The sequence below is a fragment of the Sus scrofa genome, chromosome 5 (assembly GCF_054392235.1).
Source record: "Sus scrofa isolate SSC_HxYL_T2T_F1_AM1 chromosome 5, Sscrofa_HxYL_maternal_Yorkshire_Landrace_v2.0, whole genome shotgun sequence".
NCBI lineage: Eukaryota > Metazoa > Chordata > Mammalia > Artiodactyla > Suidae > Sus > Sus scrofa.
This window is the reverse complement of record NC_139387.1, coordinates 18,934,892-18,948,288: the sequence shown is the minus strand read 5'-3', so window position 1 is coordinate 18,948,288 and position 13,397 is coordinate 18,934,892. Positions and strand designations below refer to the sequence as shown.

Below are 13,397 nucleotides of genomic sequence, written 5' to 3'. Positions count from 1 at the left end.
AAGCAGGCCTCGATCCTGCCTCGTTAGAGCGCTTCCTACCTGCAGTCCCTGTCTTGGGGCCCATTTTTAAATTCCATTACTATACAGGTACATACACATGAAATCTCTATTCCTCGTCACCATCTTAAAATCCAGCAAGAGGATCAACTTCAAATCAGCTCCTTTGTAACTTCCATCCCATCAGAAGGTTCTATTCCAACCAATTATCTCCCCATTAGTTAGGTTATGTTGGTCAGTCTTGTGAAAGGCGCCTTAGTAACTGATTAGGGTGTGCAGAAGTAATTTCCAGCAACTGGTTTCAGGCGGTCTTTACTTGAGTTTAAAAACAGTACTTCATGCATTTACAGTAAATTACTACAGGTCACTGATAACATGTAGGCCGAAGCTGAACCCAACTTACTCTCTCGGTGTAGACCTCGCCTGGTCTCCGGGGCTGGACAGTAATTAGTACCTTACAGGATTGATCCATGGCCCAAAGAAGGCAGCCACTGTCGGTTACAGTCGGATCGCTGCAACACAGTGGAGGGAGCAAAGAATTTAAGACTCACGGGCTGTAGCAGAGCCCAGAAATTAAGACAAGGGAGGCGAAGGCTGTGAACTCTGGCGGGGGGAAGGGGTCAAGTAGCACTTGCATTTCCTTTTCGCTTTTCCATTAGAATGTTCCCATAAATTATTCAGTTACCAAAAAGAAAAAAAGTGTTCACAGGATTTGAAAAAAAAAAAAAAAAAAAAAAAAAGAGTGGTTAGTCCAGTGAGGAAAACAGAAATAAAATCCCAATTGTTTGGTCATATACCAAGTGTTGAGGGGAGCATCAAAGCACGTGCCTGGCTGTAAAAGCTCCAGGGTGTTCCCCTCGGCAGCCAGAAACTGCCCTGAACAGAAAGAGCTGCAAAGAACATGGCAGTGGCCAAGTCCTAGGCTGAGAGGATCCCACCTGGGGCAAAAGCACACTGCCTGGGAACCGAACCTAAAACACCACAGTAAAAGCGCAGTGCAGAGGCCACTGCCGGCTCGGGCGGATTCTGAGGGGGCTGGGATGACACCTCACGAGCCACCCAGGTGAGAGGTTTCTCTCAGCTCCAGTTCGCACAGGGGCGCCACCCCCTGAGGCTGTGGCACCTGCCCCTCTGCCTCCCACACACCTAACAGTGCACACAGACTCTGCGGACAAGCGCCGTTTGGTCCCACGCCGCTGTACTAGGTGACCGCAGGGCAATGCCATCCGCTCCCCGGTCGCTCAGCGCCCTGTCCCGGTGTAGTTGATGGAAAGCAGGACCACGCTGTGTAGCAAGAGGGACAGCTCAGCGTCTGAAAACACCATCAACGTCAATGGTCAGACCAGGGCAGAGTCTGCCTTCTAGCTACCTTGTCACGCAGGGCTTGATACCAGAGGCCAAGGGCAGGGAGCTGTGACATTAAGAGGCCATTGTTCTCAAAGTCCCACTTTGTTCCGGTCCCCACATGTGCACTTTCTTTCCTTCCACTGCACATCTATATCTATTCATCCTCATTTCTGGAGGCTCACGTGGTGGCAGGAGGAAACGCAGCGATGGTAATGGTACTAAACACACTGTCACCCTTCAGGTCTTTCGGGTAGAAGCCGGTCCTCCAGGGACGTCTCTCAGTCCCAAGGAGATTCGTGGGCCTATCCTGACGTTCAGAGGCTTAGAAAACATCCAAGCCTAGCTGAAGGTTCCCAACCGGAGACATGCAGGCCGAATTCCCACCTGCAGATGCTTGTTTAGCCAGCTGAGTGTTTTCTGCTTGCGTCTGAATCCGCCTTCTCAGCTGGGACAATTCTGCTCCACGCCCCCTCCCCGAGTCAAGGGGCAACGTCTGGAGACATTTTTGGTCGTCAGAACTGGGTGAGGGGGGGTGCTACTGGCCTCAAGTAGAGAGAGACCAGGGATATTGCTAAACGTCCTAGAATGTACAGGGGAGTCCCCCTCACCCCAACAAAGCACCAAGAGCGCCGAGGTTGAGAACCCTTGCTTCACCCTCAGGCTCCCACGCTCCCCAGTCCTCCTCCTGTCTTGCACGGTCCACCTCGTTACCAGCCCTGCCCCTGGAGGCGAAGTGAGTCGCACCCTTTCAATCGGACACATGCATTTGATAAAGGTCTCATACTACCTAATAATGAACTCCAAGTAACCTTAGAATACAATACAAAAATGGGTTTTCGTGGCATAACCATAGGGACTGGTCTTACCTTTCAGGCTGCAGGAAATCTGCAGCCATTCTCCCAGCCAAGTTCGACATCTCTCTTCAGCAATATGGGTGGAATTCAGGCCACGAAGATAACAAGCCTACGTTACTCAGAAGGGAAAAGGTCCTTAATGATCACAGAGCCAGGGTGCCAAGGAAGGGTAAACCCATGGCTAATCCCAAACCTCTTTAAATAAATTAAGACTGCATCCCCACGAGAAACCTTTCACCATGGCAATATAAACTCTGATGTGGACAAGATCACAAGCTAAGAAGCCCAACTAATCTACAGCAATGGATGTAAAGTGTAGTGTCTTGGTTCTTGAAGGGCCAGGTGAAAAGAAGCAGAAACCAAGACTGCTGTGGGCAATTCCTTCCTACTAGTTAAGATCACTCAGAGAAAAAAAGACAGAGAAATGAGACAAGAGAATAAAGAGCCTGGCTCAGCTACAACAAGACAAGGCGCTCCTTGGAGTCACCCAGCTCCGCGAGCTCAAAAACCCGCCAAGGACTGAGGGCTGATTACCATCAAGTGCTTACCGACTTCACCTCCTGAGCAGTCAGCTGGCCAATCCCCAGCTTTGCCAAAGCCTGGTCCAGCTGGTGAATCACAGTGGTATGAGTCTTTAAACGGTGTCTCAACAAGACAGAAGGCAGATAAGGTGTGAGAAGCATGGCTCGACTCAAGGCTCTCTGTGACACAACAACACAGGGGGAGAAAGTCAACTCGGTGTCGCCGCAAGGAAGAGCTGGAGCGAGGTGAGGCTGTGCAAGAAGGAAAGCCACCAAGTGCTCACCATCTGCAAAGCCTGGAGCTGGTTCATGCCCAGAGGATGGTCCGAGAAGCACTCTCTCAGAGCCAGGATATCATGTTTCGATGGGTGGGTACCACGTTGCATCTTGGGAGAGGGAAGAGATGGGCAGAGGTCAGGAAGGTTCTGGCTGGCTCTCTTACCTCGTTGCAGTGCGCTCTGGATCTCACAAGAGTCCTAGCTTGCAGGAAGGGTTAACGTGAAGGAATACCTTGCTGCACAGCTCGGTCATATGCCACTGGAGTCCTGCATCAGAAATGAGAGGGATAACTCTTTCTAAATAACTAAGGATTTCAGGGTGGGACTGATTCCGGAGAGCATGATAGATATCTAAGAAATCAATTTGTTGCTTTGGGGTCCAGAAATGTTGGATCAGCAGTTGCCTAGGAAACAGGTACCTGGAAAGAAAAGGAATCACAATGTCACTTGCTGAAACTGGCATTTTTCAAAGTGAGCTAAGAAAGCATTTAGCAGACATGAACGCTAGGAAGAAGAGATGGAGACACTCGTTCCCTACCTCGCTGTTCCTTCTTGTAAATGAGTCTCAGACCAAGGTGTAAAGACACACGGAAGCCCAATCTCAAGCAACATTACTGAGGTTATGTAAAAGGAAGCAGTAACGGAAGAGCCGTGCAGACAGCAATCGGATAAATGACTCCTTTTGAATTAAAGCACACAGCGAACACGTTTTGGACAGAACTGCAGAGCCAGACGCTATGTGATGTCGACAACCTCAAACTGCAGCACAGTCCTATGTGTATACAAAATGGATTTTCTCCAATTCATCTCTCTCCACGTGTGGTGGTTTTATTTTTTAAAAAAGAAATCCTTATTTACTTATTTTCTGCTTTCTTAGGGCCACACGGGTGGCATATGGAAGTTCCCAGGCTAGGGGTCGAATCAGAGCTGCAGCTGCCAGCCATAGCCACGGTCACTAGGGGATCCAAGCCGTGTCTTTGGCCTAGATCACAGCTCATGGTAACGCCAGATCCTTAACCCACCAAGTGAGGCCAGGGGTCAAACCCATGTCCTCAGGGATACCAGTCAGGTTCTTAACCCGCTGAGCCACAACGGGAACTACCCATGCGGTGGTTTGAAAACATGGTCACAAATTCCCTGGCACTCCTCTTATTGAGAAGTGAGGTCTCCGACCCCTGCTTTTTAAAATCTGAGTGACTGCACCAGTCAACAGAACTAAGTCTGTTTGACTCCCAAGCCTAGGTATAAAAGGTCACGAGTTTCTTACCTGCTGAACACTCATTATTAGAGCCCTGAGCTGCCACGTAGTCGTCCCACTACTCTGAAGCCGCCACACAAACGAGGCCACATGTAGGCACCCCGGTTGACGGTTCCGGTCTTCCCAAGCCATCCCTCCTAAGGCATTCAGACCTAAGAGTGACCTCAGACTGTCCAGCCACCAGTTACATATCACTGAGGGACCTCTGTCAACACCACATGGAAGAGAAAAATCATTCCCCCACCTGACCCTGCCCAAATTCCTGCAAGTCTTGAAAATGACACTTGGTTTCTTTTCTTTTTCTCTTTTTTTTAGGGCCACACTTGTGGCATATGGAGGTTCCCAGGCGAGGGGTAAAATCAGAGCTACAGCTCTAGCCTAAGCCACAGCTACAGCAATGCCAGATCTGAGCCACATCTGCAACCTACACTGCAGCTCATGGCAATACCAGATCCTTAACCCACTGAGCGAGGCCAGGGATCGAAGGCTCGTCCTCATGGATGCCAGTCAGATTCGTTTCTGCTGAGCCATGATGGGAACTCCAAAACGATGCCTGTTTTAAGCTATTAGGCTTCTGAGGCTGTTTGTTACACAGCAACAGATTACCTAGAACATGCACGGTCAGACTTTAAAACCATCATCTTTGGATATAAGGTAAAGTTATAAAGACTTATCAGAATATGAAATCCATTTTTCTCCTGAAGATAAAAATTTGCTCCAAGTTGCTATGGCTCTCGGGGAGTGGGCTGCTGCCTCCAGGGATGATGGAAAGGGTCATTATCTTATTTCACATCCCACAGGGGTAGCTAAGGGATAGGGAGAGTCCAGCTCACCTACACCTACAGCCATCCCAGTGACCCAGGCAGCTTTTATAAACCTTAGACTGACGAGAAGATTGACAGCCTCTGCCTAGCTACTGAAATGGCAAGTTCTCTTAATTTGCAATTTAAAAAAACCTACATATCTTCAATACGCTGGGGAGACAGAACTCTGTACTCACATTAGCAAGAAGACCAGGTAGTTGGCAAAGGGTGGAATGGAAAGAATACCTAGGAAAAGACACTTGTTGACGTCTCGACGGAACTAAGCAGAAATAAACACAGAGGAAGTTTTAACCCAAGTAAGTTCTTAATACAATGAACACTCCCTCCACCCACCCTGTGCAGTCAACTTCTATTATAGCCCAGATAAGGATCAAGGTTATTTCTATCTACCTTCAGTTGGTTCAGTTCCTTGAGGACAGAAGCCCAGATTCATTCACTTTTGTATTCCCAACAACCCCTAACATTACACCAAAATCCCTCAGTAAATTCTTCCTCATTTGCAGAATGAATTCTAGATTCTTACTCTCAGCTTGAAAACTATCATCAAGTCACCACCAAATGACACTTTGCTGCTGCCTTTTGGATCTTTCCTTGCAGATTCGTACATGTTCAGAAATGAATTGGATTTTACAGTTTACAGCTTTTATTCAAAACGTCTGTCAGAAACTCTGTGAAGCTCTGCTACGAAGGGTCCATAACTCGGAATGAATCAATTCTGACAAATAATCGGATGTCATGGCAAGGGGCAAAAGCTTGGTCAGTGGTGAAGAAAATAGCAAAGAAAAAAAATCCTTGAGCTCTGGGTTAACTTGAATTCTCTCACCATGAACTTCTGGGTATCTGGCCCTAGCCCATACCTGTCTCAAATGCTCCATCTCCCGGTATGAAAGTTGATGAAACTTTACATTGTGCTTCCACATATTTGTCTTTATTCTTCTAGCCTTTTTGGCATCAGCCCATAACATCTGCAATCCTGCCTCATTAAAGTAGAGGACAGAGTGTGATGTTATCCCAATTTGATCACCGCAGCTTTTCACTCCACGTTCACCCACCACCCTCCCCAACACTACATCAAAGCTTTAAACTAGGTCACTTGAAATTCTTGTGAGAACGACCTATATTTTGTTTCTTATCCTTCTCTCCCCTCCCCCCCGCTCTCCCCCGCATGTCACTTCTCTTCCAGCCAAGCTGGCCTGCCTTCCATGATCTACCAGGGAATGGCCACCCCCTTCTGGTTCTTTACTCATTCTCCTTTCAAAATAAAAAGTTAAAGCTCTTTAGTCTCAGGAAGTCTTGTTCAATTAACCCTATGTATTTCCCCAACCCAATATTGACTTATCTCCTTTCTAGAACACTTTTATAATTGCTAGAATTCAACACATTTCTGTCTTTATTTTTTAGAGCCGTACCCACAGCATATGGAGGTTCCCAGGCTAGGGGTCAAATTGGAGCTGTAGCTGCTGGTCTATGCCACAGTCACAGCAACTCAGGATCCGAGCTCCGTCTGCAGCCTACACCACAGCTCATGACAGCACAGGATCCTTAACCCACTGAGTGAGGCCAGGGATCGAACCTGCATCCTCATGGATACTAGGTAGATTTGTTTCCACTGAGCCACGATGGGAACTCAACACAGTACTAAGATTACATTTTCTTTCTTCACCCCAAGATAATTCTTACATTGATCTAGGACTTTAGTTTTTAAAAATGCTTTCCTGGAGTTCCCGTCGTGGCACAGTGGTTAACGAATCCGACTAGGAACCATGAGGTTGCAGGTTCGGTCTCTGCCCTTGCTCAGTGGGTTAAGGATCTGGCGTTGCCGTGAGCTGTGGTGTAGGTTGCAGATGCGGCTCGGATCCCGTGTTGCTGTGGCTCTGGCGTAGGCCGGTGGCTGCAGCTCCGATTCGACCCCTAGCCTGGGAATCTCCATATGCCGCGGGAGTGGCCCAAAGAAATAGCAAAAAAAAAAAAGACCAAAAAAAAAAAAAAAATGCTTTCCTATTTATGAATGAAATGCTATAATGCCTAGGTTGGCTTCAAAATAATACAGCAGAAAGCAAGTGTATAAATGAAATAAGACCAGTGGCTCTGAGTCAATAATTGTTGAAGTGAGGCTGAGACTATGGAAGCTCATTTTATATATAATATTCTACTTCTGTGTATGTTTACAATTTTCCATAATAAAAGGCTTAAAAACAAACCATCAAAATACTTTCAGACTCTTTTTTCATTTGACTCTAGTTAAAAATCTAGAAGCAGACAAATCAGCCGTTCTTATCTCTTCACAGATTTTCCAAGTCCATGAAGCTATTATATATAATTATTATAATATTCAGAGCTGACAATGTGGTAGTTTACTATAATTGGTGTTACGATAAAAGTAGAGAAAATAAGAATAATCAATGTTACTTTTATGTGTGTGTGTGTGTGTCTTTTTGCCTTTTCTAGGGCCGCTCCCGTGGCACATGGAGGTTCCCAGGATAGGGGTCTAATCAGAGCTGTAGCCACTGGGCTATGCCAGAGCCACAGCAACGTCAGATCCAGGCCGTGTTTGCAACCTACACCACAGCTCATGGTACTGCTGGATCCTCAACCCACTGAGAATGGCCAGGGATCGAACCCACAACCTCATGGTTCCTAGTCGGATTTGTTAACCATTGAGCCACGATGGGAACTCCAAAGCTACATTTATCGAGCACTTACTATGACTCAGACCCTAAGGGCTTTACTTGTATGGATTTATTTAATCCTCAGAACCATGTGGTTGATAGGTTCCGTGACTACCCTCATTTTGCAGATGAGAAAAACCAAAGGACAGAGAGGTTAAGTAAGAATCACACAGCTAGTGACAAGCTGGGATTTGAACCCAGGCAGTCTAGCTCCTGAGTGGACACTTGACACCATACCACCTCCTAATAAGCAGCAGAGCTCTGGAAACATTCAGAAACTAAGTCCACGTGGTGCTATTTCTACAACATGCTATCTCCAGAGAAATCTGTGACAAACATTAGACCCCATTTTCTTACAAGCCAAGTCAACTGACAGCAGGTCTGTGCAGCCATAGATCCCAGCCCTTGTGCATGAGAAATTTCTACTACTAGCAGATGGGTGGTTAAGTGCAAAAACACTTCTGTTCCTCCTAGGTGTTGTCAGTAGTGTTTATCACAAAGTCTTCCTAGAGACATCCTCAGGAAGTGCTAGCTTATAAGAAATACTTTAATGCTCCAGTATTTATACGTAACAGAAGACATACCAGCTCATACCCCCATAGCAGAACCTGCAGACAATCTTACTTATTCTAACTCTTTGACACTGCCCAAGAGCTGACTCAATGTATTTTCATTTTAGTTTCATTTTTACCTTTCATGAAGATTGTATACAGGACATAGAAGCGGGGGAAATGACGACCCAAGAAACGATGGTATTTCTCATGAATCACTTTTGTCTTGGTCGCCACATAAGAGATCAAGCTCTTCACATCTGTCTTTGGAGTAACGTGAAGCTTTGAAGACCTACGAGGAAGATCAAAGAGACTATCTGGGAGCCAGCCCTGGAAGCCATTTCTTGCCTGGGGTTCCTAACGTCAAACACCTGCTTCAGAGAATGTATATGTTAAGACCTGAAACTTCGGAAATCCAAGGAAGATATTGGGATCAAGGAGAGATAAGCTCTCAACTGAGGAAAACAGCTAAGGCGGATGAGAGGCCAGGCAAGAAGGGATCCCGGGAATGCCGCGTTTGGAGAGTGCGGAAGGCCTGAGGGACAATTTGAGCAGCAGGCTGAGGCCAGAGAGGTGAGAGCCAGTTAAGCAGCGGTAAAATCTGAGCTGAAAAAGGGAGGCTGAAAGCTAAGCTCAGAACACGTGGCGAGGGAATCAGACAACATGGGGCACTGAGAATTGAGGGTCAGGAAGCCAGGTGCGAGTTCTGAGCAGAAAAATAAAAATCCAGGAGCCAGGGCGTGGGACCCTGAAAACTGAGACAGAATGCAAACAAGATTGAGACACTTGGAAGGGCCTGAACGTCAAAAATGTTTTTCTCTCTGCAGATCCCTCACCGAGGGGCCCCCCAGGCTAGGCCAGAGCGAACAAACTGCAGCTTCCGGGCGACATAAGGTCCAGGGGGTACCGCCGAACCCCACAAAGCAGCCCGAGCCCAGCACACTCTGGAGAGCGCCATCTTCGCTGCGAGGGAGGGGGAAACGAGAGGAGGTCGTCTTCAGGTCAAAGTTCCCGTATGTCGCGTTCGTTCGATAACGCATGCGCCTTTCCTGACAGCTGATTGGTAAAGGTAGACGGCTCGCCTAGCGCTGCCCGGGCGAAGAGCGAACGCTAAAGCTAATTGCGGAAGGAGGACCAGGATTGGACGCCGTCAGTACTTCCTGTTTTAAAGGCGCCGGAAACGGGCTATCCCCGAGGGAGGGGGGGGGTAGCGTCTGTGACCTTGGTTAGGTTATGATCTTGAGGATGTCTTCTCTTTGAGGGCCTTGTGACCCCTCGCGGTGAGGCCCTGAGGCCTCCGGACTTCCTAGCGCCGCCGCTCTTGCCTTCCGTCGGTACGAGGAGTTTTGGGTTCTTGGCGCGGCAGGTGCCTGATGTCAGGTTGTCCGGGCCTCTGGCAAGGGCGCCTCCTAGGGACTGGGAGGACTCGAGGCGCCCTCTAGTGCCAGTTAACACTAGAGGGAAGGCTGGAGCCCTGGGAGCAGCTTCTGTGTGGACGAAGTCCTCTCTTTGCTTTTGTTAGGTTTCTCAGAGTAGGTCTGTGGAATGTCTTTCCTTAAGCGTTTCCTGAAGACCAAGCTTGGGTCTTCTTCTTATTACCTTTTTTTTTTTTTTTTTAGGGCCACACTGGTGGCATATGGAGGTTTCCAGGCTAGGGGTCCAATCGGAGCTGTAGCTGCGGGCCTGCACCACAGCCAGATCTGAGCCGCATCTGCAACCTACACTGCAGCTCACCGCAACGCAGGATCTTTAACCCACTGAGCAGGTCCAGGGATCAAACCTGCGTTCTTAGGGATGCTAGTCAGATACATTTCTGCAGAACCATGACAGGAACTCCAAGCTCTGATCTTAATGTTACTTTTCTGAGAGGCTTTTTCTGATCAAAAGGACAATTTTTTCCCATCACCGTGTGTATTTTCTTTATTGCACTTGCCTTTACATAGCATATATGTGTGTGTGCGTGTGTGTGTGTGTGTGTGTATGTATTTATAATTCTTTTTTTGCCACACCCTTGGCATGTGGACGTTCCCTGGGCCAGGGATAGAACCCATGTCAGAGCAGCAAGCCAAGCTACAGCAGTGACATTGCCGGAGACTTAACTTGCTTCACTACAATGGAACTCCAAACGCACTGTTTTTCTTTTTTTTTTTTTGTCTTTTTGTCTTTTTTTTGATGTTGTTGTTGTTGTTGTTGCTATCTCTTGGGCCGCTTCCGCGGCATATGGAGGTTCCCAGGCTAGGGGTTGAATCGGAGCTGTAGCCACCGGCCTACACCAGAGCCACAGCAACTCCGGATCTGAGCCGCGTCTGCAACCTACACCACAGCTCACGGCAACGCCGGATCGTTAACCCACTGAGCAAGGGCAGGGACCAAACCCGCCACCTCATGGTTCCTAGTCGGATTCGTTAACCACTGCGCCATGACGGGAACTCCCGCACTGTTTTTCAATTAAAATCATATACTTGGTCTAAGCACTTACTGAACTTCAGGCTCGTTATGTCTCAGTGCAGAAGGAATTCAGAGATGAACTGGGAGGTAAGAAGTAGTTTTTTTGTTTTCTTTTTAGACCTGCACCTGTGGCATATGGGAGTTCCGGGGCCAGGGGTTGAATCAGAACTGCAGCTGCTGGCTCACGCCACAGCAATGCCAGATCTGAACTGTGTCTGAGACCTACCCCACAGCTCACGGCAATGCTGGATCCGTAACCCACTGAGGTAGCCTGGGAATGGAACTCACATCCCTGTCAAGTTCTTTACCACTGAGACACAACAGGAATTCCAAAAGGTAGATTTATTGAGAGCGAGCGTGTGTGGGCCATCTTAGAAATGGCCTGGGAAATACACAGTCCACAGACAGAATGCAGTCTGTGTCAAAAGGCAAAAGAGCAGCCCGGGGAGAAACACACTCCACAGACAGAGTATAGGCCATCTCGGAAGAGGTTCGGTTATACATTTGTTGTTGCTTGATCGGCTCCCTGAACTAGACCTAAGGCAAGCCCTTTCTTGCTTTGTTCACCACTATACTCTACCTCCAACAGAAGGTGTCATGCCTGGCGCCTAGTAGTTGCTCAGTAAATATGTTTGATAACTTGGAGTTCCCGGCTTGGCTCAACGGACACGAATCCAGCTAGGAACCATGAGGTTGCAGGTTTGATCCCTGGCCTTGTTCAGTGGGTTAAGGATCTGGTGTTGCCATGAGCTGTGGTGTAGGTTGCAGACGAGGCTCAGACATGGCATTTCTGTGGCTGTGGCGTAGGCTGGCAGTTGTAGCTCTGATTGGACCCCTAGCCTGGGAACCTCCATATGCTACAAGTGTGGCCCTAAAAAAAAAAAAGCAAAAAAAAAAAAATATATATATATGTTTGATAACTTAACATCTGAAACTGACTTCCTAGAAGTGGCACTCAGCTGCCTTCCAGATTTAAAAGTCCTCTTGAGTATATATGAATATTCACAGTCCATGGGGGGTAGTAGAAAGAGCATCCCATTTGGACCCAGGGGATCTAGGTTCAAGTTTGAGCCCTGTCATTTCCTTTGATATGTGTGACCTTGAACATGTCACTTTAGTTCTGAGTTTATTTCCTTTACAGTAGTACCTATTTAATAAGAGTTCTGTGAAGATTCAAGGAGAAAATGGCTGTGAAAGCTCCCACATCTGTGCAGCACACTATGGGTCACAGAGCTTTATATGAACATATATTGTTCACAATTGAACCACTCATATAGTCAGAGGAAAAATTCTGTAAATGGGTGGATTTTTCTGCAAGTGTTAGGTGGATGGGGTGGGTGGAATAGAAAGTTGACTAAGGGAGTTCCCTTCCTGGCTCAGTGGTTAACAAATCCAACTAGGAACTATGAGGTTTCAGGTTCGGTCCCTGGCCTTGCTCAGTGGGTTGGGGATCTGGCATTGCCATGAGCTGTAGTGTGGGTTGCAGACACAGCTCGGATCTGGCGTTGGCTGTGGCTCTGGGGTAGGCTGGTGGCTACAGCTCCAATTAGATTCCTAGCCTGGGAACCTCCATATGCCATAGGTGCGGCCCTGGAAAAGACAAAAAAAAGAAAAAGAAAGTTGACTAAAACATGATCTCCACCTTAAGACATTTTCTAAGTCCTCTCAACAGTGACCTCTATGTATTTCTCAAGAATGTTCAGTTATAAAATCCTGGAACACGACAAGAAAGGTGTTAAGATCAATCAGAGACGGTTTTGTGTAGGAAATGGGGAGGAATTTTGCCTGGAAGGATGGAATAGAGGGAAGGCATTTCCTGTGGCAAAACAAGATGGTAGGAACACAGGAATTCATCCATTCCTCCCTCAAATATTTATGTATTATTTAATGCCGCTCCCTCCCCTCGCCCTAACATACATCCACTCAGTGGTATTGGTTCTGCTTCTCTTTCTTCAGTTAGCCAGCTTCCTTCGCTCTTCAGTGCCATTACCCTAGTCTAAGCGACAAGCCTCTGATCTCAATTACCAGAGTAGCCTCCTTACTGGTTTTCCTTTCATCTGTCTTGGCCTCACTCCAACCAGTTCAATATGCTATAGCCGAAGAAAGCTTTTGAAGTTACAAATCTAAGCTTGTCACTCCCTTTTGTAAAATCTTTCAAGTTTCCTCTGACTCCTAGGATAAAGTTCAGACTCCTTAACCCAGCCTACCTTCTAGCCCCATCTCATATCTCATGATATCTGTTTCCCTTTAGCTTTCTATGCTAAGGAGCATTGGCCTTGCAGTTCTAGAATAGGCCAGGGAACTTTATGCCTCTGGGCTTTTGCACATATTGTGTGTGTGTGTGTGTGTGTGTGTGTGTGTGTGTGTATGCGCACGTGCACGTGTATTTAAGGCCAAACCTATGGCATATGGAGGTTCCCAGGCTAGGGGTCGAATCGGAGCTGTAGCCGCTGGCCTATGCTACAGCCACAGCAATGCCAGATCCAAGCCACATCTTTGACTTACAGCTCACGGCAACAATGGATCCTTAACCCCCTGAGCAAGGCCAGAGATTGAACCTGCGTCCTCATGGATGCTAGTCAGATTCGTTTCTGCTGAGCCACAGCGGGAACTGAACCACTTATTGCTTTCTGCTTGCAGTTCCTTCTTC

At 47.5% G+C, this 13,397-nt stretch overlaps 1 protein-coding gene across 11 annotated transcripts; it reads right to left on the bottom strand.

Annotated features, from left to right (window-relative positions):
* Positions 1-293: 293 nt before the first annotated feature.
* On the bottom strand, positions 294-9,647 carry LETMD1 (LETM1 domain containing 1). 11 transcript variants are annotated; one of them, XR_014803210.1, is made up of 10 exons: positions 9,136-9,286; positions 8,440-8,591; positions 5,937-6,056; positions 5,256-5,338; positions 3,230-3,416; positions 3,004-3,105; positions 2,747-2,899; positions 2,211-2,307; positions 1,144-1,309; positions 294-509 (listed from the first exon to the last, which is right to left on the bottom strand). XR_014803210.1 is itself a non-coding variant. In XM_084955688.1 (9 exons), exons 2-9 carry the CDS (start codon positions 8,444-8,446, stop codon positions 1,239-1,241), a joined length of 816 nt encoding a protein of 271 aa, XP_084811814.1. In that variant the 5' UTR covers positions 8,447-8,591; positions 9,521-9,647; the 3' UTR covers positions 294-1,238. The 11 variants fall into 11 exon arrangements, 8 of the variants coding, with proteins under 8 accessions (XP_084811814.1, XP_084811812.1, XP_084811817.1 ...); XR_002341154.2 differs by having other exon boundaries at positions 5,937-6,052; XR_002341153.2 differs by having other exon boundaries at positions 1,144-1,281; positions 5,937-6,052.
* Between the last annotated feature and the right edge of the window lie 3,750 nt (positions 9,648-13,397).